At 56.8% G+C, this 22,704-nt stretch overlaps 1 protein-coding gene across 1 annotated transcript; it reads right to left on the reverse strand.

The window, feature by feature from the left end:
• Positions 1–310: 310 nt before the first annotated feature.
• Positions 311–22,260, reverse strand: LOC138365719 (peptidyl-prolyl cis-trans isomerase-like). The gene is made up of 3 exons (XM_069326212.1): positions 22,132–22,260; positions 2,586–2,801; positions 311–2,469 (listed from the first exon to the last, which is right to left on the reverse strand). The coding sequence occupies exons 2-3, from the start codon at positions 2,781–2,783 to the stop codon at positions 1,957–1,959; spliced, it is 711 nt and encodes a 236-aa protein (XP_069182313.1). The 5' UTR covers positions 2,784–2,801; positions 22,132–22,260; the 3' UTR covers positions 311–1,956.
• Between the last annotated feature and the right edge of the window lie 444 nt (positions 22,261–22,704).

The following is a 22,704-nucleotide window of genomic DNA, read 5'->3' on the forward strand; positions in this document are numbered from 1 at the left end:
CACAACACATCAGGGTCCAGTATGGTAATATCACAACACACCATGGACCAGTATGGTAATATCACAACACACCATGGACCAGTATGGTAATATCACAACACACCATGGACCAGTATGGTAATATCACAACACACCATGGTCCAGTATGGTAATATCACAACACACCATGGACCAGTATGGTAATATCACAACACACCATGGTCCAGTATGGTAATATCACAACACACCATGGACCAGTATGGTAATATCACAACACACCATGGACCAGTATGGTAATATCACAACACACCATGGTCCAGTATGGTAATATCACAACACACCATGGTCCAGTATGGTAATATCACAACACACCATGGTCCAGTATGGTAATATCACAACACACCATGGACCAGCATGGTGATATATATGAGCAGTGATAGTGATATATCAGTAAATGTAAGGAGGAAAAATATCAGTGAGGTGATAATGCAGTAAAAGTGAAATGATGTTGGTGTAGCAGTGATAGTGTTATGTGATAGTGAGCTGTTGGTGATATAACAGTGACAACAGCTGTCATATAGTGACACCAACAATTTGTTACTCAACATGGTCAGTATATGACCCCAAGTGTGGGGCCTGAGGTGATGGTGATATATAGAGGTGATAGTGAAGCTATAGTGATACAGCAATGATAGGTTACAGTACTGAGAAGATATAGCATTGATGGTGATACAGCCGTGATTGTCAGGTATATGATACCAAAGAATAAATATCAAAGATAGTGAAGTTATGATGATATAGTGATAAAAGTCTGTCCTTAAATTACATTGGAATCAAAACACGCAGTCCATGGTGACGCAAGAGTGATGGTGGTGTTGTTACAGTGAACTAGAGTGGTAGCACAACACCACAGTAGTGATGGTGGTGGTACAGTGAACTAGAGTGGCAGCACAACACCACAGTAGTGATGGTACAGTGAACTAGAGTGGCAGCACAACACCACAGTAGTGATGGTACAGTGAACTAGAGTGGCAGCACAACACCACAGTAGTGATGGTGGTGGTACAGTGAACTAGAGTGGCAGCACAACACCACAGTGGTGATGGTGATGGTACAGTGAACTAGAGTGGCAGCACAACACCACAGTAGTGGTGATAGTGAACTAGAGTGGCAGCACAACACCACAGTAGTGATAGTGGTGGTACAGTGAACTAGAGTGGCAGCACAACACCACAGTAGTGATGGTGGTGGTACAGTGAACTAGAGTGGCAGCACAACACCACAGTAGTGATGGTGATGGTACAGTGAACTAGAGTGGCAGCACAACACCACAGTAGTGATGGTGATGGTACAGTGAACTAGAGTGGCAACACTATAGTAGTGATGGTGATGGTACAGTGAACTAGAGTGGCAACACAACACCACAGTAGTGCTGGTGGTGGTACAGTGAACTAGAGTGGCAGCACAACACCACAGTAGTGATGGTGGTGGTACAGTGAACTAGAGTGGCAGCACAACACCACAGTAGTGATGGTGATGGTACAGTGAACTAGAGTGGCAACACTATAGTAGTGATGGTGATGGTACAGTGAACTAGAGTGGCAACACAACACCACAGTAGTGATGGTGGTGGTACAGTGAACTAGAGTGGCAGCACAACACCACAGTAGTGATGGTGGTGGTACAGTGAACTAGAGTGGCAGCACAACATCACAGTAGTGATGGTGGTGGTACAGTGAACTAGAGTGGCAGCACAACACCACAGTAGTGATGGTGATGGTACAGTGAACTAGAGTGGCAGCACAACACCACAGTAGTGGTGATAGTGAACTAGAGTGGCAGCACAACACCACAGTAGTGATGGTGGTGGTACAGTGAACTAGAGTGGCAGCACAACACCACAGTAGTGATGGTGATGGTACAGTGAACTAGAGTGGCAGCACAACACCACAGTAGTGATGGTGATGGTACAGTGAACTAGAGTGGCAGCACAACACCACAGTCCACCACAGTCACCTCCGTAATGTCACTGTGGTTGACTGCTGCCCTCACCACATCCAGGCCGCTCACCACATCACCGAAGACATGTGACCACAGGTAACCATCCTGGCGGTCCCTGGTGGTGATGAAGAACTGGGCACTCCTGGGACCCCCCAGATCATCGCAGCACAACACAGCTCCTGCCCGGCGTGACTCCCGGTACCGCCCCTGGAGGTCAGGCAGCAGTGGGGCTCCTCCCGCACCATCATTACTCTCGTAGTCTCCGCCCTTCACCCACTCCCCCGGCTGACCCTTGTCGCACACTTGCAACAGTTTGGTGTTGCGGTAGGTGTGGCCCCGCTGGCCCGTACACAACAACACAAACTGTCTGGCCAGCGGAGTGTCAGGGGTCAGCCGGATGGTGACCCGCCCTTTTGTTGACCCCGCCCACCCGAGGTCAAGGAACGCCAGGGTGCAGGAGGACTCCAGCACGCCCACAACCTCACTCTCCTGCAGGAAATCAAATAAATCATGCTGATAACTGTATATCAAAATGTTATCATATTAGTTATCAAAACTTAGTAAGTCAGTAATGTCAGTAAGACTAGTGGGTGTAATAAAGTTACCTGGAGGGTATGGGCGTGGGCGGGCGTGGGCTGACGCAGGAGTGGGTGGAGGTACAGCTGTCCGTCTTGTAGAATTATCCTGGCGGAGCGGCGGCCATCTTGGTCTTCCTGGACGGCCAACACCCGGCCAGCCTCCACCAGCCTCTTCACGGCCAACACCCGGCCAGCCTCCACCAGCCTCTTGACGGGCTCACTCATCCTGCGGAGGTCCTCAACCTGTGGACAGTGTCAGCCCCATTATCATCTGTTGTCAGTGTCAGCCCCATTATCACCTGTGGTCAGTGTCAGTCCCATTATCACCTGTGGTCAGTGTCAGCCCCATTATCATCTGTAGACAATGTCAGCCCCATTATCACCTTTAGTCAGTGAGAGACCCATTATACGTCAATCACACCTACAAAATTCACCACAATCAGCACATTACACTACACATAAACTGAAGCCAGTCAAGGAAAGCACCTACTGGCAAAGGGTTGTTGCTGGACCTGTAGCTCCAGCCCCCCCCCCTCTACTGGCAGGGGGTTGTTGCTGGACATGTAGATCCAGCCCCCCCCCCTCTACTGGCAGGGGGTTGTTGCTGGACCTGTAGCTCCAGCCCCCCTCTACTGGCAGGGGGTTGGTGCTGGACCTGTAGCTCCAGCCCCCCTCTACTGGCAGGGGGTTGGTGCTGGACCTGTAGCTCCAGTCCCCCTCTACTGGCAGGGGGTTGGTGCTGGACCTGTAGCTCCAGCCCCACCCCCTCTACTGGCAGGGGGTTGGTGCTGGACCTGTAGCTCCAGCCCCCCTCTACTGGCAAAGGGTTGGTGTTGGATCAGTAGCTGCAGCCCCCCCCCACCTCTACTGGCAGGGGGTTGCTGCTGGACCTGTAGCTCCAGCCCCCTCTACTGGCAGAGGGTTGGTGCTGGACCTGTAGCTCCAGTCCCCCTCTACTGGCAGGGGGTTGGTGCTGGACCTGTAGCTCCAGTCCCCCCTCTACTGGCAGGGAGTTGGTACTGGACCAGTAGCCCCGCCCCCCCCCCTCTACTGGCAGGAAGTTGGTGCTAGAAATGTAGCAACAGCACCCCCTCTACTGGCAGGGGGTTGATGCTGGACCTGTAGCTCCAGCCCTCTCTACTGGCAGGGGGTTGATGCTGGACCTGTAGCTCCAGCCCCCCTTCTACTGGCAGGGGGTTGGTGCTGGACCAGTAGTTCCAGACCCCCCTCTACTGGCAGGGGGTTGGTGCTGGACCTGTAGCCCCAGCCCCCCCTCTACTGGCATGGGGTTGGTGCTGGATCTGTAGCTCCAGCCCCCCTTCTACTGGCAGGGGGTTGGTGCTGGACCAGTAGTTCCAGACCCCCCTCTACTGGCAGGGGGTTGGTGCTGGACCTGTAGCTCCAGCCCCCCCTCTACTGGCATAGGGTTGGTGCTGGACCTGTAGCTCCAGCCCCCCCCTCTATTGGCAGGAGGTTGGTGCTGGACCTGTAGTTCCAGCCCCCTCTACTGGCAGGTGGTTAGTGCTGGACCTGTAGCTCCAGCCCCCCTCTATTGGCAGGGGGTTGGTGCTGGACCTGTAGTTCCAGCCCCCTCTACTGGCAGGTGGTTAGTGCTGGACCTGTAGCTCCAGCCCCCCTCTACTGGCAGGGGGTTGGTGCTGGACCAGTAGCTCCAGCCCCCTCTAATGGCATGGGGGGGGGGGGGTGGTGCTGGACCTGTAGCTCCAGCTCGCCTCTACTGGCAGGGGGTTGGTGCTGTATCTGTAGCTCCAGCCCACCTCTACTTGCAGGGGGTTGGTGCTGGAAATGTAGCTCCAGCCCCCCTCTACTGGCAGGGGTTTGGTCCTGGACCTGTATCTCCAGCCCCCCCTCTACTGGCAGGGGGTTGGCCCTGGACCTGTATCTCCAGCCCCCTCTACTGGCAAGGGGTTGGTGCTGGAAATGTAGCTCCAGCGCCCCCTCTTCTGGCAGGGAGGTTGGTGCTGGACCTATAGCTTCAGCCCTCCTATACTGGCAGGGGGTTGGTGCTGGACCTTTAGCTCCAGCCCACCTCTACTGGCAGGGGGTTGGTGCTGGACCTGTAGCTCATGCCCACCTCTACTGGAAGAGGGTTGGTTCTGTACCTGTAGCTCCTGCCCACCTCTACTGGAAGGGGGTTGGTGCTGGATCTGTAGCTCCAGCCCCCCTCTACTGGCAGGGGGTTGATGCTGGACCTGTAGCTCCAGCCCCCCTCTACTGGCAGGGGGTTAGTGTTAGACATGTAGCTCCAGTCCGCCTCTACTGGCAGGGGGTTGGAGCTAGACCAATAGCTCAAACCCCTCTTCTACTGGCAGGGGGTTGATGCTGGACCTGTAGCTGCACCCCCTTCTTTAGTGGCAGGGGGTAGGTCCTTGACCTGTAGCTCCAGCCCCCTCCTGAAACTGGCAGGGGGTTGATGTTGGACCTGTAGCTGCAGCGCCTCTCTAATGGCAAGGGGTTGATGCTGGACCTGTAGCTGCAGCACCCCCCTCTAATGACAGGGGGTAGGTCCTTGACCTGTAGCTCCAGCCCCCCTATACTGGAAGGAAGTTGGCGATTGACCTGTAGCTCCTGTCTTCCTCTACTGGCAGGGGATTGGTGCTGGACCTGTAGCTGCAGCCCCCCCTCTACTGACAGGGGGTTGGTGCTGGACCTGTAGCTCCTGTCCCCCTCTACAGGAAGGGGATTGGTGCTGGACCTGTAGCTGCAGCCTCCCCTCTACTGACAGGGGGTTGATGTTGGACCTGTAGCTCCAGCCCACCTCTACTGGCAGGGGGTTGGTCCTGGACCTGTATCTCCAGCCCCCCTCTACTGGCAGGGGAGGGGGGGTTGGTGCAGGAAATGTAGCTCCAGCGTCCCCCCTCTACTGGCAGGGGGTTGGTGTTGGATCTGTAGCTACAGCCCCCCTTTACTGCCAGGGGGTTGGTCCTGGACCTGTAGCTCCAGCTCCCCTCTACTGGCAGAGGGTTGGTGCTGGATCGGTAGCTACAACCCCTCTCTACTGGCAGGGGGTTGGTCCTGGACCTGTATCTCCAGCCCCCCTCTACTGGCAGAGGGTTGGTGCTGGATCGGTAGCTATAGCCCCCCCTCTACTGGCAGGGGGTTGGTGCTGGATCGGTAGCTATAGCCCCCCCCCTCTACTGGCAGGGGGTTGGTCCTGGACCTGTAGCTCCAGCCCCCCTCTACTGGCAGGGGGTTGGTGCTGGATCGGTAGCTATAGCCCCCCTCTACTGGCAGGGGGTTGGTCCTGGAACTGTATCTTCATCCCCCCTCTACTGGCAAGGGGTTGGTGCTGAAAATGTAGCTCCAGCCCTCCTTTACTGGCAGGGGGATGATGCTGGACCTGTAGCTCCAGCCCCCCCTCTACTGGAAGGGGGTTGGTGCTGGACCAATAGCTCCAGCCCCCCTCTTCTGGCAGGGGGGTTGGGGCTGGACCATTAGCTCCAGCCCCCCTCTACTGGCAGAGGGTTGGTGCTGGACCTGTATCTCCAGCTCCCCTCTACTGGCAGGGGGTTGGTCCTGGACCTGTATCTCCAGCTCCCCTCTACTGGCAGGGGGTTGGTGCTGGATCGGTAGCTATAGCCCCCCTTTACTGGCAGGGGGTTGGTCCTGGACCTGTATCTCCAGCCCCCCTCTACTGGCAGAGGGTTGGTGCTGGATCGGTAGCTATAGCCCCCCTCTACTGGCAGGGGGTTGGTCCTGGAACTGTATCTCCAGCTCCCCTCTACTGGCAGGGGGTTGGTGCTGGATCGGTAGCTATAGCCCCCCTCTACTGGCAGGGGGTTGGTCCTGGACATGTATCTCCAGCCCCCTTCTACTGGCAGAGGGTTAGTGCTGGACCTGTAGCTCCAGCCCCTTTCTACTGGCAGAGGGTTAGTGCTGGACCTGTATCTCCAGCCCCCTCTACTGGCAGGTGGTTAGTGCTGGACCTGTAGCTCCAGCCCCCTCTCTACTGGCATGGGTTTGGTGCTAGACCTGTAGCTCAAGGCCCCCTCTACTGGTAGGGGGTTGGTGATGGACCTGTAGCTCCAGCGCCCCTCTACTGGCAGGAGGATGGTGCTGGACCTGTAGCTCCAGCGCCCCTCTACTGGCAGGGGGTTGGTGGTTGGCCTGTAGCTCCAGCCCCCCTCTACTGGCAGGGGACTGGTGCTGGACCTGTAACTCCAGCCCCCTTCAATTGCAGGAGGTTGGTGCTGGACCTGAAGCTCCAACCCCCTCTAATGGCAAGGGGGGGGGGGGTGCTGGACCTGTAGCTCCAGCTCGCTTCTACTGGCAGGGGGATGGTGCTGGACCTGTAGCTCCAGCCCCCCTCTACTGGAAGGGGGATGGTGCTGGACCTGTAGCCCCAGCCCCCTTCTAATGGCAGGGGGTTGGTGCTGGACCTGTAGCTCCAGCCCTTCCTCTACAGGCGGGGGTTCGTGTTGGACTTGTAGCTCCAGCCCTTCCTCTACTAGCAGGGGGTTGGTAATGGACCTGTAGCTCCAGCCCCGCCCCCACCTCTACTGGCAGGGGGTTGGAGCTAGAAATGTAGCTCCAGCACCCCCTCTACTGGCAGGGGGATTGATGTTGGCCCTGTAGCTCCAGGGCCCCCCCCCTCTACTGGCAGGGGGTTGGTGCTGGACCTGTAGCTCCAGCCCCCCGTCTACTGGCATGGGGTTGGTGCTGGACCTGTAGCTCCAGCCCCCCTCTATTGGCAGGGGGTTGGTGCTGGACCTGTAGTTCCAGCCCCCTCTACTGGCAGGTGGTTAGTGCTGGACCTGTAGATCCAGCCCCCCTCTATTGGCAGGGGGTTGGTGCTGGACCTGTAGTTCCAGCCCCCTCTACTGGCAGGTGGTTAGTGCTGGACCTGTAGCTCCAGCCCCCCTCTACTGGCAGGGGGTTGGTGCTGGACCTGTAGCTCCAGCCCCCTCTAATGGCATGGGGGGGGGGGGTGCTGGACCAGTAGCTCCAGCTCGCCTCTACTGGAAGGTGGATGATGCTGGACCTTTAGCCCCAGCCCCCTTCTAATGGCAGGGGGTTGAGGCTGTACCTGTAGCTCCAGCCCACCTCTACTGGCAGGGGGTTAGTGCTGGAGCTGTAGCTCCAGCCCCCCTTACTGGCAGGGGGTTAGTGCTTCACCTATAGCTCCAGCCCCCCTCTACTGGCAGGGGGTTGGTGCTGTATCTGTAGCTCCAGCCCACCTCTACTTGCAGGGGGTTGGTGCTGGAAATGTAGCTCCAGCCCCCCTCTACTGGCAGGGGTTTGGTCCTGGACCTGTATCTCCAGCCCCCTCTCTACTGGCAGGGGGTTGGTCCTGGACCTGTATCTCCAGCCCCCTCTACTGGCAGGGGGTTGGTGCTGGAAATGTAGCTCCAGCGCCCCCTCTTCTGGCAGGGAGGTTGGTGCTGGACCTATAGTTTCAGCCCTCCTATACTGGCAGGGGGTTGGTGCTGGACCTTTAGCTCCAGCCCACCTCTACTGGCAGGGGGTTGGTGCTGGACCTGTAGCTCATGCCCACCTCTACTGGAAGGGGGTTGGTTCTGTACCTGTAGCTCCTGCCCACCTCTACTGGAAGGGGGTTGGTGCTGGATCTGTAGCTCCAGCCCCCCTCTACTGGCAGGGGGTTGATGCTGGACCTGTAGCTCCAGCCCCCCTCTACTGGCAGGGGGTTAGTGTTAGACATGTAGCTCCAGTCCCCCTCTACTGGCAGGGGGTTGGAGCTAGACCAATAGCTCAAACCCCTCTTCTACTGGCAGGGGGATGATGCTGGACCTGTAGCTGCACCCCCTTCTTTAGTGGCAGGGGGTAGGTCCTTGACCTGTAGCTCCAGCCCCCTCCTGAAACTGGCAGGGGGTTGATGTTGGACCTGTAGCTCCAGCTCCTCTCTACTTGCATGGGGTTGGTGCTGGACCTGTAGCTCCAGCGCCTCTCTAATGGCAGGGGGTTGATGCTGGACCTGTAGCTGCAGCCCCCCCTCTACTGACAGGGGGTTGGTGCTGGACCTGTAGCTCCTGTCCCCCTCACAGGAAGGGGATTGGTGCTGGACCTGTAGCTGCAGCCCACCTCTACTGGCAGGGGGTTGGTCCTGGACCTGTATCTCCAGCACCCCTCTACTGGCAGGGGAGGGGGGGTTGGTGCAGGAAATGTAGCTCCAGCGTCCCCCCTCTACTGGCAGGGGGTTGGTGCTGGATCTGTAGCTACAGCCTCCCTCTCTAGTGGCAGGGGTTGGTGCTGGATCTGTAGCTACAGCCTCCCTCTCTAGTGGCAGGGGTTGGTGCTGGATCTGTAGCTACAGCCCCCCTCTACTGGCAGGGGGTTGGTGCTGGATCTGTAGCTCCAGCCCCCCTTTACTGCCAGGGGTTTGGTCCTGGACCTGTATCTCCAGCCCCGCTCTACTGGCAGAGGGTTGGTGCTGGATCGGTAGCTATAGCCCCCCTCTACTGGCAGGGGGTTGGTGCTGGATCGGTAGCTATAGCCCCCCCTCTACTGGCAGGAGGTTGGTCCTGGACCTGTATCTCCAGCTCCCCTCTACTGGCAGGGGGTTGGTGCTGGATCGGTAGCTATAGCCCCCCCTCTACTGGCAGGGGGTTGGTCCTGGACCTGTATCTCCAGCTCCCCTCTACTGGCAGGGGGTTGGTGCTGGATCGGTAGCTATAGCCCCCCCTCTACTGGCAGGGGGTTGGTCCTGGACCTGTATCTCCAGCTCCCCTCTACTGGCAGGGGGTTGGTCCTGGACCTGTATCTTTATCCCCCCTCTACTGGCAAGGGGTTGGTGCTGAAAATGTAGCTCCAGCCCACCTTTACTGGCAGGGGGATGATGCTGGACCTGTAGCTCCAGCCCCCCCTCTACTGGAAGGGGGTTGGTGCTAGACCAATAGCTCCAGCCCCCCCTCTTCTGGCAGGGGGGTTGGGGCTGGACCATTAGCTCCAGCCCCCTCAACTGGCAGGGGGTTGGTGCTGTACCTTTAGCTCCAGCCCACCTCTACTGGCAGGGGGTTGGTGCTGGAAATGTAGCTCCAGCCCCCTCTACTGGTAGGGGGTTGGTCCTGGACCTGTATCTCCAGCCCCCCTCTACTGGCAGGGGGTTGGTGCTGGACGTTTAGCTCCAGCCCACCTCTACTGGCAGGGGGTTGGTTCTGTACCTGTAGATCCTGCCCACCTCTACTGGAAGGGGGTTGGTGCTGGATCTGTAGCTCCAGTCCCCTTCTACTGACAGGGGGTTGGTGCTGGACCTGTAGCTCCAGCCCACCTCTACTGGCAGGGGGGGGGGAATTGGTTCTGGACGTGTAGCTCCAGCCCCCCTCTACTGGCAGGGGGTTGGCGCTGGACCAGTAGCTTCAGCCCCCCTCTACTGGCAGGGGGTTGGAGTTGGACCTGTAGCCCCAGCCCCCTTCTAATGGCAGGGGGGTTGGTGCTGGACCTGTAGCTCCAGCCCCCATCTACTGGCAGGGGGTTGGTGCTGGACGTGTAGCCACCCCCCCCCCCCCCTCTCCTGGCAGGGGGTTGGTGCTGGACCTGTAGCTCCAGCCCCTCCTCTACTGGCAGGGGGTTGTTGCCGGACCTGTAGCTCCAGCCCCCCCCCCTCTACTGGCAGGGGTTTGGTGCTGGACCTGTTAGCTCCAGCCACCTCTACTGGCAGGGGGTTGGTGCTGGACCTGTATGTCCAGCCCCCCTCTACTGGCAGGGGGTTGGTCCTGGACCTGTATCTCCAGCCCCCTCTACTGGCAGGGGGTGGTGCTGGAAATGTAGCTCCAGTGCCCCCTCTTCTGGCAGGGAGGTTGGTGCTGGACCTGTAGCTTCATCCCTCCTATACTGGCAGGGGGGTGGTGCTGGACCTTTAGCTCCAGCCCACCTCTACTGGCAGGGGGTTGTGCTGGACTGTAGCTCATGCCCACCTCTACTGGAAGGGGGTTGGTTCTGTACCTGTAGCTCCTGCCCACCTCTACTGGAAGGGGGTTGGCGCTGGATCTGTAGCTCCAGCCCCCCTCTACTGGCAGGGGGTTAGTGTTAGACATGTAGCTCCAGGTCCCCCTCTGCTGGCAGGGGGTTGGTGCTAGACCAATAGCTCAAACCCCTCTTCTACTGGCAGGGGATTGATGCTGGACCTGTAGCTGCACCCCCTTCTTTAGTGGCAGAGGGTAGGTCCTTGACCCGTAGCTCCAGCCCCCTCCTGAAACTGGCAGGGGGTTGATGTTGGACCTGTAGCTCCAGCTCCTCTCTACTTGCATGGGGTTGGTGCTGGACCTGTAGCTCCAGCGCCTCTCTAATGGCAGGGGGTTGATGCTGGACCTGTAGCTGCAGCACCCCCCTCTAATGACAGGGGGTAGGTCCCTTGACCTGTAGCTCCAGCCCCCCTATACTGGAAGGAGGTTGGCGATTGACCTGTAGCTCCTGTCTCCCTCTACCGCAGGGGATTGGTGCTGGAACCTGTAGCTACAGCCCCCCCTCTACTGACAGGGGGTTGGTGCTGGACCTGTAGCTCCTGTCCCCCTCTACAGGAAGGGGATTGGTGCTGGACCTGTAGCTGCAGCCCCCTCTACTGGCAGGGGGTTGATGTTGGACATGTAGCTCCAGCCCTCCTCTACTGGCAGAGGGGTTGGTACTGGACCTGTAGCTCCAGCCCCCTGCCCCCTACTGGCAGGGGGGATGGTGCTGGATCTGTAGCTACAGCCCAGCTCTACTGGCAGGGGGTGGTCCTGGACCTGTATCTCCAGCCCCCCTCTACTGGCAGGGGAGGGGGGGTTGGTGCTGGAAATGTTGCTCCAGCCCCCTCTACTGGCAGGGGTTGGTGCTGGATCTGTAGCTCCAGCCCCCTTACTTCAGGGGGTTGGTGCTGGACCTGTACTCCAGCCCCCCTCTACTGGCAGGGGGTTGGTGCTGGATGTAGCTATAGCCCCCCTCTACTGGCAGGGGGTTGGCTGGACCTGTAGCTCCAGCTCCCCTATACTGGCAGGGGGTTGGTGCTGGATGTAGCTATAGCCCCCCTCTACTGGCAGGGGGTTGGTGCTGGACCTGTAGCTCCAGCCCCCTCTACTGGCAGGGGTTGGTGCTGGATGTAGCTATCCCCCCTCTACTGGCAGGGGGTTGGTCTGGACCTGTAGCTCCAGCCCCCCTCTACTGGCAGGGGGTTGGTGCTGAATGTAGCTCCACCCCCTTACTGGCAGGGGGTTGGTGCTGAACCTGTAGCTCCATCCCCCTCTACTGGCAGGGGGTTGGTGTTGGACCTGTAGCTCCAGCCCCCTCTACTGGCAGGGGGTTGGTGGACCTGTAGCTCCAGCCCCCTCTTCTGGCAGGGGGTTGGTGCTGGACCTGTAGCTCCAGCCCCCTCTACTGGCAGGGGTTGGTGCTGGACCTGTAGCTCCAGCCCCCTCTACTGGCAGGGGTTGGTGCTGGACCTGTAGCTCCAGCCCCCTCTACTGGCAGGGTTGGTGCTGGACCTGTAGCTCCAGCCCCCTCTACTGGCAGGGGTTGGTGCTGGACCTGTAGCTCCAGCCCTCTACTGGCAGGGGTTGGTGCTGACCTGTAGCTCCAGCCCCCCTCTACTGGCAGGGGGTTGGTGCTGGACCTGTAGCTCCAGCCCCCTCTACTGGCAGGGGGTTGGTGCTGGACCTGTAGCTCCAGCCCCCCTCTACTGGCAGGGGGTTGGTGCTGGACCTGTAGCTCCAGCCCCCTCTACTGGCAGGGGGTTGGTGTGGACCTGTAGCTCCAGCCCCCCTTACTGGCAGGGGGTTGGTGTGGACCTGTAGCTCCAGCCCCCTCTACTGGCAGGGGGTTGGTGCTGGACCTGTAGCTCCAGCCCCCTCTACTGGCAGGTTGGTGCTGGACCTGTAGCTCAGCCCCTCTACTGGCAGGGGGTTGGTGCTGGACCTGTAGCTCCAGCCCCCCTCTACTGGCAGGGGGTTGGTGCTGGACCTGTAGCTCCAGCCCCCCCTCTACTGGCAGGGGGTTGGTGCTGGACCTGTAGCTCCAGCCCCCCTCTACTGGCAGGGGGTTGGTGCTGGACCTGTAGCCAGCCCCCCCTCTCTGGCAGGGGGTTGGTGCTGGACCTGTAGCTCCAGCCCCCCCTCTACTGGCAGGGGGTTGGTGCTGGACCTGTAGCTCCAGCCCCCCTCTACTGGCAGGGGGTTGGTGCTGGACCTGTAGCTCAGCCCCCCTCTACTGGCAGGGGGTTGGCTGGACCTGTAGCTCCAGCCCCCTCTCTGGCAGGGGGTTGGTGCTGGACCTGTAGCTCCAGCCCACCTCTACTGGCAGGGGGTTGGTGCTGGACCTGTAGCTCCAGCCCACCTCTACTGGCAGGGGGTTGGTGCTGGACCTTAGCTCCAGCCCACCTCTACTGGCAGGGGGTTGGTGCTGGACCTGTAGCTCCAGCCCACCTCTACTGGCAGGGGGTTGGTGCTGGACCTGTAGCTCCAGCCCACCTCTACTGGCAGGGGGTTGGTGCTGGACCTTTAGCTCCAGCCCACCTCTACTGGCAGGGGGTTGGTGCTGGACCTGTAGCTCCAGCCCACCTCTACTGGCAGGGGGTTGGTGCTGGACCTTTAGCTCCAGCCCACCTCTACTGGCAGGGGGTTGGTGCTGGACCTGTAGCTCCAGCCCACTCTACTGGCAGGGGGTTGGTGCTGGACCTTAGCTCCAGCCCACTCTACTGGCAGGGGTTTGGTTGGACCTGTAGTCCAGCCCACTCTCTTCTGGCAGGGGGTTGGTATTGGACCTGTAGCTCCACCCCCCCCCTCTCTACTGGCAGGGGGTTGGTGCTGGACGTGTTGCTTAGCCCACCTTTACTGGCAGGGAGTTGGTTCTGGACCTGAAGCTCCAGCCCCTCTGTCTCTACTGGCAGGGGGTTGGTTCTGGACCTGTAGCTCAAGCCCACATCTACTGGCAGGGGTTGGTGCTGGACCTGTTGCTCCAGCCCCCCTCTACTGGCAGGGGGATGGTGCTGGACCTGTAGCTCCAGCCCACCTTTACTGGCAGGGTATTGGTGCCGGACCTGTAGCTCCAGCCCCCCCACTACTGGCAGGGTGGATGGTGCTGGACCTGTAGCCCCAGCCCCCCTCTACTGGCAGGGGTTGGTGCTGGACCTGTAGCTTCAGCCTCTCTACTGGCTGGGGGTTTGTGCGGGACCTGTAGATCCAGCCCCCCTCTACTGGCAGGGGGTTGGTGCTGGACCTGTAGCTCCAGCCCTCCTCTTCTGGCAGGAGGTTGGTGCCAGACCTGTACCTGGTGATGAGGTTCTGGGAGTTCTTCTACTCCCCAAGCCCGGCCCGAGGCCAGGCTCGACTTGTGAGAGTTTGGTCCACCAGGCTGTTGCTTGGAGCGGTCCGCAGGGCCACATACCCACCACAGCCGGAACTTCTCTTAGAAAACAGTCCAGTTTTCTCTTGAAGATGTCCACGATTGTTCCGGCAATATTTCTTATAGTCGCTGGGAGGACGTTGAACAACCGCGGACCTCTGATGTTTATACAGTGCTCTCTGATTGTGCCTATGGCACCTCTGCTCTTCACGGGTTCAATCTTGCATTTTCTTCCATATTGTTTACTCCAGTACGTTGTTATTTTACTGTGTAGATTTGGGACCTGACCCTCCAGTATTTTCCATGTGTATATTATGTGGTATCTCTCTCGTCTTCTTTCTAGTGAGTACATTTGGAGAGCTTTGAGACGATCCCAATAATTTAGGTGTTTTATGTCGTCTATGTGTGCCTTATATGTTCTCTGTATTCCCTCTAATTCAGCAATCTCTCCTGCTCTGAAAAGGGAAGTGAGTACTGAGCAGTACTCGAGACGGGACAACACAAGTGACTTCAAGAGTACAACCATTGTGATGGGATCCCTGGATTTGAAAGTTCTCGTAATCCATCCGATCATTTTTCTGGCTGACGCCTTATTTACTTGGTTATGCTCCCTAAACGTTAGATCGTCGGACATCATTATTCCCAAATCCTTGACATGCTGTTTTTCTACTATGGGAAGATTCGATTGTGTTTTGTACCCTGTATTATGTTTCAGATCCTCATTTTTTCCGAACCTGAGTACCTGAAATTTATCACTGTTAAACATCATGTTATTTTCTGCTGCCCAATTGAAAACTTTGTTGACATCTGCTTGTAGTTTTTCAATGTCTTCAGCAGAGGTAATTTTCATGCTGATTTTTGTGTCATCTGCAAAGGACGACTCGAAGCTGTGACTTGTATTTTTGTCTATATCAGATGTGAGAATAAGGAACAGTAGCGGTGCAAGAACTGTACCTTGAGGTACAGAGCTTTTAACATCGCTTGGACTCGATTTTATCTGATTGACTGTTACTCTTTGTGTTCTGTTCGACAGGAAATTGAGTATCCAGCGTCCTACTTTTCCAGTTATTCCTATTGACCTCATTTTGTGAGCTATCACCCCATGGTCAAATTTGATGAACCCCTTTGCAAAGTATAACATCAAAGTACCCCTTTACAACATCTGTATACAACATCATACAACGTATACAACGTATACAGCAGTATACAACATCTGCATTTTGCTTTTCTTCTAGAGCTTCTGGGATTTTGTCATAGAGGTTGAGAAACTGTGACAGACAAGATCTTCCCGCTCTAAATCCATGTTGTCCTGGATTGTGCAATTCATTGTTTTCCATAAAACTAGAAATTTGATTCCTAATCACTTTTTCAAACACTTTTATTATGTGTGATGTTAGTGCAACTGGCCAGTAATTTTTTGCCAAGGCTTTAATTCCCCCCCCCCTTGTGCAACGGAGCTATATCTGCAGATTTAAGTGCTGCTGGTATCTCCCCTGTATCCAGGCTCTTTCTCCATATTACGCTGTGCTCTCGCTACTGGTACTTTACATTTCTTTATGAGTATTGAATTCCATGAGTCAGGCCCAGGAGCTGAGTGCATAGGCATATTGTCAATTTCTCTTTCAAAGTCTTCCGAGTTTGTGGTAATATCCGGTATATTATCTGCAGCTTGAATGTCATTCATAAAGAAGCTGTCTGGGTCATCAACTTTCATGTTGTTTATTGGTGTGCTAAACATAGCCTCATACTGGCTTCTTAGAATTTCACTAATCTCTTTGTTATCCTCTGTGTACGTACCTTCATTTGTAATTAACGGTCCAATACTGGTCGAGGTTTTGGATTTTGATTTTGCGTATGTGAAAAAATATTTCGGATTTTTCCTTATCTCTTGTATAGCTTTCTGTTCCAATTCCATTTCCTCAGACTCATATGATCGCTTCAACGTTTGTTCTATTTCTTTGATCTCCCTGCTTAGGCTTATTTCCTTGCTTGTGATAGTTGTGTCTGCCGAAGCATTTCCGTTATTTTTCTCCTGTACAGTTGTCAGCGTTCTCTTTCTAGAGTGGTCCTCTTTCTGTCCCTCCTCACTGGCACGTGCTTCAAGCAGACCTTGTAAGCTTCAGCTGTCAGTTGAGCTATTCCCTGTGTGGAAGTTTTGTCGCTTAAGACCGTCTCCCATTGAATGGTTGCAAGGTCTACATTTATTTTTTCCAAGTCAATCTTCTTATTGTTGAAATTGAATTGATTGAATATTCCTTCTCGCTTGTTGGGTCTCTTAGACCTACTATCGTTATTTATGCTAGTTCACACTTCAATGAGCTTATGGTCTGAGTATGAAGTATCTGAGATTGTTATGTCTCTGATTAGTTCATCATTGTTTGTGAATAAGAAGTCTAGTGTGTTTTCGTTCCTAGTTGGTTCTGTAATCTGTTGATTGAGCGAGAATTTGTCACAGAATCTCAAAAGTTCTCTGACTTGTGGTTAGTTACTTCCCGGGTCATTCCCTGCTATGATATTTGTGTTTGCCACTCTCCATCTTAAACTCGGTAAATTGAAATCTCCGAGGAAGATAATATCTGGAGCTGGGTTTGCTAGGTTATCAAGTATGTTCTCTATCTATTGGTGCTGGACCTGTAGCTTCAGCCCCCCACCATTGGCAGGGGGTTGGTGCTGGACCTGTAGCTCCAGCCCCCCTCTACTGGCAGGGGGTTGGTGCTGGACCTGTAGCTCCAGACCTCACCCTCTACTGGCAGGGTGTTGGTGCTGGACCTGTAGCTCCAGCCCCCTCTACTGGCAGGGGGGTGGTGCTGGACCTGTAGCACTAGCCCCCCTCTACTGGCAGGGTGTTAGTGCTGAACCTGTAGCTCTAGCCCCCCCACTGGCAGGGTGTTGCTGGACCTGTAGCTCCAGCCCCCTCTACTGGCAGGGGGTTGGTGCTGGACCTGTAGCTCCAGCCCCCCTCTACTGGCAGGGGTTTGTGCTGGACCTGTAGCTTCAGCCCCCCTCTACTGGCAGGGGTTGGTGCTGCACCTGATGCTTCAGCCCCCTCTACTGGGGGGGTTGGTGCTGGACCTGAAGCTCCAGCCCCCCCCTCTACTGGCAGGGGTTGGTGCTGGACCTGTAGCTCAGCCCCTCTACTGGCAGGGGTTGGTGCTGCACCTGAGCTCCAGCCCCCTCTACTGGCAGGGGGTTGGTGCTGGACCTGTAGCTCCATCCCCCTCTAATGGCAGGGGTTGGTGCTGGACCTGTAGCTCCAGCCCCCTCTACTGGCAGGGGGTTGGTGCCTGTAGCTCCAGCCCCCTCTACTGGCAGGGGGTTGGTGCTGGACCTGTAGCTCCATCCCTCCTCTAATGGCAGGGGTTGGTGCTGGACCTGTAGCTCCAGCCCCCTCTACTGGCAGGGGGTTGGTGCTGGACCTGTAGTCCAGCCCCCCTCTACTGGCAGGGGTTGGTGCTGGACCTGTAGCTCCAGCCCCCTCTACTGGCAGGGGGTTGGTGCTGGACCTGTAGCTCCAGCCCTCTTCTACTGGCAGGGGGTTGGTGCTGGACCTGTAGCTCCAACCCCCTCTCTGGCAGGGGGTTGGTGCTGGACCTGTACTTCCAGCCCCCCTCTACTGGCAGGGGGTTATGCTGGACCTGTAGCTCCAGCTCCTCTAATGGCAGGGGGTTGGTGCTGGACCTGTAGCTCCAGTACCCTCTACTGGCAGGGGGTTGGTGTGGACCTGTAGCTCAGCCCCCCTCTACTGGCAGGGTTGGTGCTGGACCTGTAGCTCCAGCCCCTCTACTGGCAGAGGGTTTATGCTGGACCTGTAGCTCCAGCCCTCTTCTACTGGCAGGGGGTTGGTGCTGGACCTGTAGCTCCAACCCCCTCTACTGGCAGGGGGTTGGTGCTGGACCTGTAGCTTCAGCCCCCTCTACTGGCAAGGAGTTGGTGCTGGACCTATAGCTCCATCCCTCCTCTAATGCCAAGGGGTTTGTGATGGATCTGTAGCTCCATCCACCCTCTATTGGCAGGGGTTGGTGTTGGACCTGTAGATCCAGCTTCCCTCAACTGGCAGGGGTTGGTGCTGGACCTGTAACTCCAGCCGCCCTCTACTGGCAGGGAGTTTGTGCTGGACCTGTAGCTTCAGCCCCCCTCTACTGGCAGCAGGTTGGTGCTGGACCTGTAGTTCCAGCCTCCCTCTACTGCCAGGAAGTTGGTGCTGGACCTGTAGCTCCAGCCTACCTCTACAGGCATGGGGTTGGTGTTGGACCTGTAGCTCCAGCCCCCCTCTACTGGCAGGGGGTTGGTGTTGGACCTGTAGCTCCAGCCCCCCTCTACTGGCAGAGGGTTGGTGCTGGACCTGTAGCTCCAGCCCATCTCTACTGGCAGGGGGTTAGTGCTGGACCTGTAGCTCCAGCCCCCCTCTACTGGCAGGGGGTTGGTGCTGGACCTGTAGCTCCAGCCCCTCTCTACTGGCTGGGGGGGAGGGGTTGGTGCTGGACCTGTAGCTCCAGCTCCCCCTTCTACTGGCAGGGGGTTGGTGCTGGATTTGTTGTTCCAGTCCCCCCTCTACTAGCAGGGGGTTGGTGCTGGACCTGTAGCTCCAGCCCCCTCTACTGGCAGGGGGTTGGTGCTGGACTTGTAGCTTCAGCCTCCCTCTACTGGCAGGGGGTTGGTGCTGGACCTGTAGCTCCAGCCCCCTTCTACTGGCAGGGGGGTGGGGCTGGACCTGTAGCTCCAGCCCCCCCCCCCTCTACTGGAAGGGGATTGGTCCTGGACCTGTAGCTCCAGCCCCCCCTCTACTGGCAGGGGGTTGGTGCTGGACCTGTAGCTCCAACCCCCCCCTCTCCTGGCAGGGGGTTGGTGCTGGACCTTTAGCTTCAGCCCTGCCTCTACTGCCAGGGGGTTGGTGCTGAACCTGTAGCTCCAGCCCCCCCCCCCCTCTACTGGCAGGGGGTTGGTTCTGGACCTGAAGCTCCAGCCCACCACTACTGGCAGGGGTTTGGTGCTGGAAATGTACCTCCATCCCCCCTCTACTGGCAGGGGGTTGATTCTGGACCTGTACCTCCAGCCCCACCCATCTAGTGGCAGGGGGTTTGGCGTTGGACGTATAGCTCCAGACCCCATCTACGGGCAGGGGGTGGTGCTGGACCTGAAGCTCCAGCCCTCCTCTACTAGCAGGGGGATGGTGCTGGACCTGTAGCTCCAGCCCCCTCCCCCCCCTCTACTGGCTGGGGTTGGTTCTGGACCTGTAGCTCCAGCCCACCTCTACTGGCAGGGGGATGGTGCATTACCTGTAGGTCCAACCCCCTCTACTGGCAGGGGATTGGTGCTGGACTAGTAGCTGCAGACCCCTTCTACTGGCAGGGGGTTGGTGCTGGATCGCTGGACCTGTAGCTCCAGCCCCACTCTACTGGCAGGGTGGATGGTGCTGGACCTGTAGCCCCAGCCCCTTTCTATTGGCAGGGGGTTGGTGCTGGACCTGTAGCTCCAGACCACCTCTATTGGCAGGGGGCTGGTGCTGCGACCTGTAGCTCCAGCCCCTCTCTACTGGCAGGGGGTTGGTGCTGGACCTGTAGCTCCAGCCTCCTATCTACTGGCTGTGGAGGTTGGTGCTGGACCTGTAGCTCCACCCCCCCCATCCTCTACTGGCAGGAGGTTGGTGTTGGACCTGTAGCTCCTTCTTACCTCTACTGGCAGGTGGAATGGTGCTGGACCTGTAGCCCCAGCCCTCTCTACTCAGGGGGTTGGTTCTGAACCTGTAGCTCTGGCCCCCCTCTACTGGCAGGGGTTGGTGCTGGACCTGTACCTTCAGCCCCCTCTACTCAGGGGGTTGGTTCTGGACCTGTAGCTCTAGCCCCCCTCTACTGGCAGGGGGTTGGTGCTGGACCTGTAGCTCCAGCCTCACTCTACTCGCAGGGGGAGAGATGGTGCTGGACCTGTAGCCCCAGCCCTCTCTACTCAGGGGGTTGGTTCTGAACCTGTAGCTCTGGCCCCCCTCTACTGGCAGGGGGTTGGTGCTGGACCTGTACCTTCAGCCCCCTCTACTCAGGGGGTTGGTTCTGGACCTGTAGCTCTAGCCCCCCTCTCCTGGCAAGGGGTTGGTGCTGTACCTGTAGCTTCAGCGCCCCCTCTCCTGACAGTTGGATGGTGCTGGACCTGTAGTTCCAGCCCCCCTCATGTGCCAGGAATTTGGTGCTAGACCTATAGCGCCAGTCCCCTCCCCCCTCTACTGGCAGGGGGTTGGTTCTGGACCTGTAGCTCCAGTCCCCTCTCCTGGAATTTGGGAATGGTGCTGGACCTGTAACTCAAGCCCCTTTCTACTGGCAGGGGGTTGGTGCTGGACCTATAGCTCCAGCCCTCCCCCCCCCCCCCCCGTCTACTGGCAGGGGGGGATGGTGCTGGATCTGTAGCCCCAGCCCCTTTCTACTGGCAGAGGTTTGGTGCTGGACCTGTAGCTCCAGCCTCCCCTCTCTTGGCAGGGGGTTGGTGCTGGACCTGTAGCTACAGCCCCCCTCTAATGGTAGGGGCTTGGTCCTGGACCTGTAGCTCTAGCCCCCCCCCCCTCTACTGGCAGGGGGTTGATTCTGGGCCTGTAGCTCCAGCCCACCACTATACTGGCAGGGGGTTGGTGTGGGAAATGTAGCTCCAGCCCCCTCCTCTACTGGCAGGAGGTTGGTGCTAGACCTGTACCTTCAGCCCCCCTCTACTGGCAGGGGGTTGGTTCTGGACCTGTAGCTCCAGCCCACCTCTACTGTCAGGGGGCTGGTGCTGGACCTAAAGCTCCAGCCCCTCTCTACTGGCAGGGGGTTGGTTCTGGATCTGTAGCTTTAGCCCACCTCTACTGCATGTCAAGGATTTGGGAATAATGATGTCCGACGATGTAACGTTTAGGGAGCATAACCAAGCAAATATCGCATCAGCCAGAAAAATGATCGGATGGATTACGAGAACTTTCAAATCCAGGGATCCCATCACAATGGTTGTACTCTTCAAGTCACTTGTGTTGTTCCGTCTCGAGTACTGTTCAGTACTCAGTCCCCCCGTTTAGAGCAGGAGAGATTGCTGAAATAGAGGGAATACTGAGAACATATACGGCACGCATAGACCAGATAAAACACCTAAATTATTGGGATCGTCTCAAAGCTCTTTAAATGTACTCTCTAGAAAGGAGACGAGAGAGATACCAAGTAATATACACATTGAAAATACTGAAGGGTCAGGTCCAAAATGTACACAGTAAAATAACAACGTACTGGATTGAACGATATAGAAGAAAATGCATGATTGAACCAGTGAAGAGCAGGGGTGCCATAGGCACAATCAGAGAGCACTGTATAAACATCAGAGGTCAGCGCTTGTTCAACGTCCTCCCAGGGACTATAAGAAATATTGCCGGAACAACCGTGGACATCTTCAAGAGAAAACTGGACGGTTTTCTAAAAGAAGTTCCGGGTCAGCCGGGCTGTGGTGGGTATGTGGCCCTGCGGGCCGCTCCAAGCAACAGCCTGGTGGACCAGACTCTCACAAGTCGAGCCTGGCCTCGGGCCGGGCTTGGGGAGTAGAAGAACTCCCAGAACTCCATCAACCAGGTACTGGCAGGGGGTTGGTGCTGGACCGCTGGACCTGTAGCTCCAGCCTCACTGTACTGGCAGGGGGTTGGTGCTGGACCTGTAGCTTCAGCCCCCCTACTGGCAGGAGGTTGGTGCTGGACCTGTAGCTTCAGCCCCCACCTACTGGCAGGGGGGTTGGTGCTGGACCTGTAGCTTCAGCCCCCACCTACTGGCAGGAGGGTTGGTGCTGGACCTGTATCTCCAGCCCTCCCTGTACTGGCAGGGGGTTGGTGTTGGACCTGTAATTCCAGCCCCCCTCTACTGGCAGGGAAGTTTATGCTGGCATTGTCTGGGCGTTTGTTGGCAGTTCTAAGGCTTCAGTCTCTTCGAACCCATCAGTGGTCTGTTTTGGTTCACTGTCTTCCTGAATGCTTTCCCGGTTGGTTGTGTAGTGTCACCCACTCTTGTGCCTCTGTGAGGGGAGCCAGGATCCCGGGTTCAATAGAGGATCACAGGTTCAATCACCATGCAGGACAGAAATGGTTCACATGCTTCCTTTCACCTGTTAGGTCTGTTCACCTACCAGTAAATATTTATCCCAGGGGTAGGAAACTATTGTAAATTATAAGTCATGGAAAGTCAGTAGTTGACCTTGGGGAACCTCGATAAACCTAAGAACAGGCTTCCTCTCCACAAAATGCAACTCAATATCTTGTGATATGACCTATGAGAGAAAATAAAAAACTTACTGTTAACTGCTTCTGGGGGATCTGTCCAGTGATTTCTTGAACTTAATTCATGATGCTGGAGGCTGAGTCTCCCAGGTGTACGGGGTCAGCTGTGGCACCTGTCTCTGTGGTCATCATCTCCAGGGCCTCCCTGATGGTCTCCTGCACCTGCCATTACCAACACAAACATTAATGGTGGAGGCTGAGTCTCCCAGGTGTATGGGGTCAGCTGTGGCACCTGTCGCTGTGGTCATCATCTCCAGGGCCTCCCTGATGGGTCTCCTGCACCTGTCATTACCAACACAAACATTAATGGTGGAGGCTGAGTCTCCCAGGTGTACGGGGTCAGCTGTGGCACCTGTCTCTGTGGTCATCATCTCCAGGGCCTCCCTGATGGTCTCCTGCACCTGCCATTACCAACACAAACATTAATGTTGAACCTGGACTATAATGAAGCATCAGGCACTGAGTAAAGTAACTGGACTATAATGAAGCATCAGGCTCTCAGTAAAGTAACTGGACTATAATGAACCATCAGGCTCTGAGTAAAGTAACTGGACTATAATGAACCATCAGGCTCTGAGTAAAGTAACT

Source organism: Procambarus clarkii, chromosome 17, assembly GCF_040958095.1.
Source record: "Procambarus clarkii isolate CNS0578487 chromosome 17, FALCON_Pclarkii_2.0, whole genome shotgun sequence".
Lineage (NCBI taxonomy): Eukaryota > Metazoa > Arthropoda > Malacostraca > Decapoda > Cambaridae > Procambarus > Procambarus clarkii.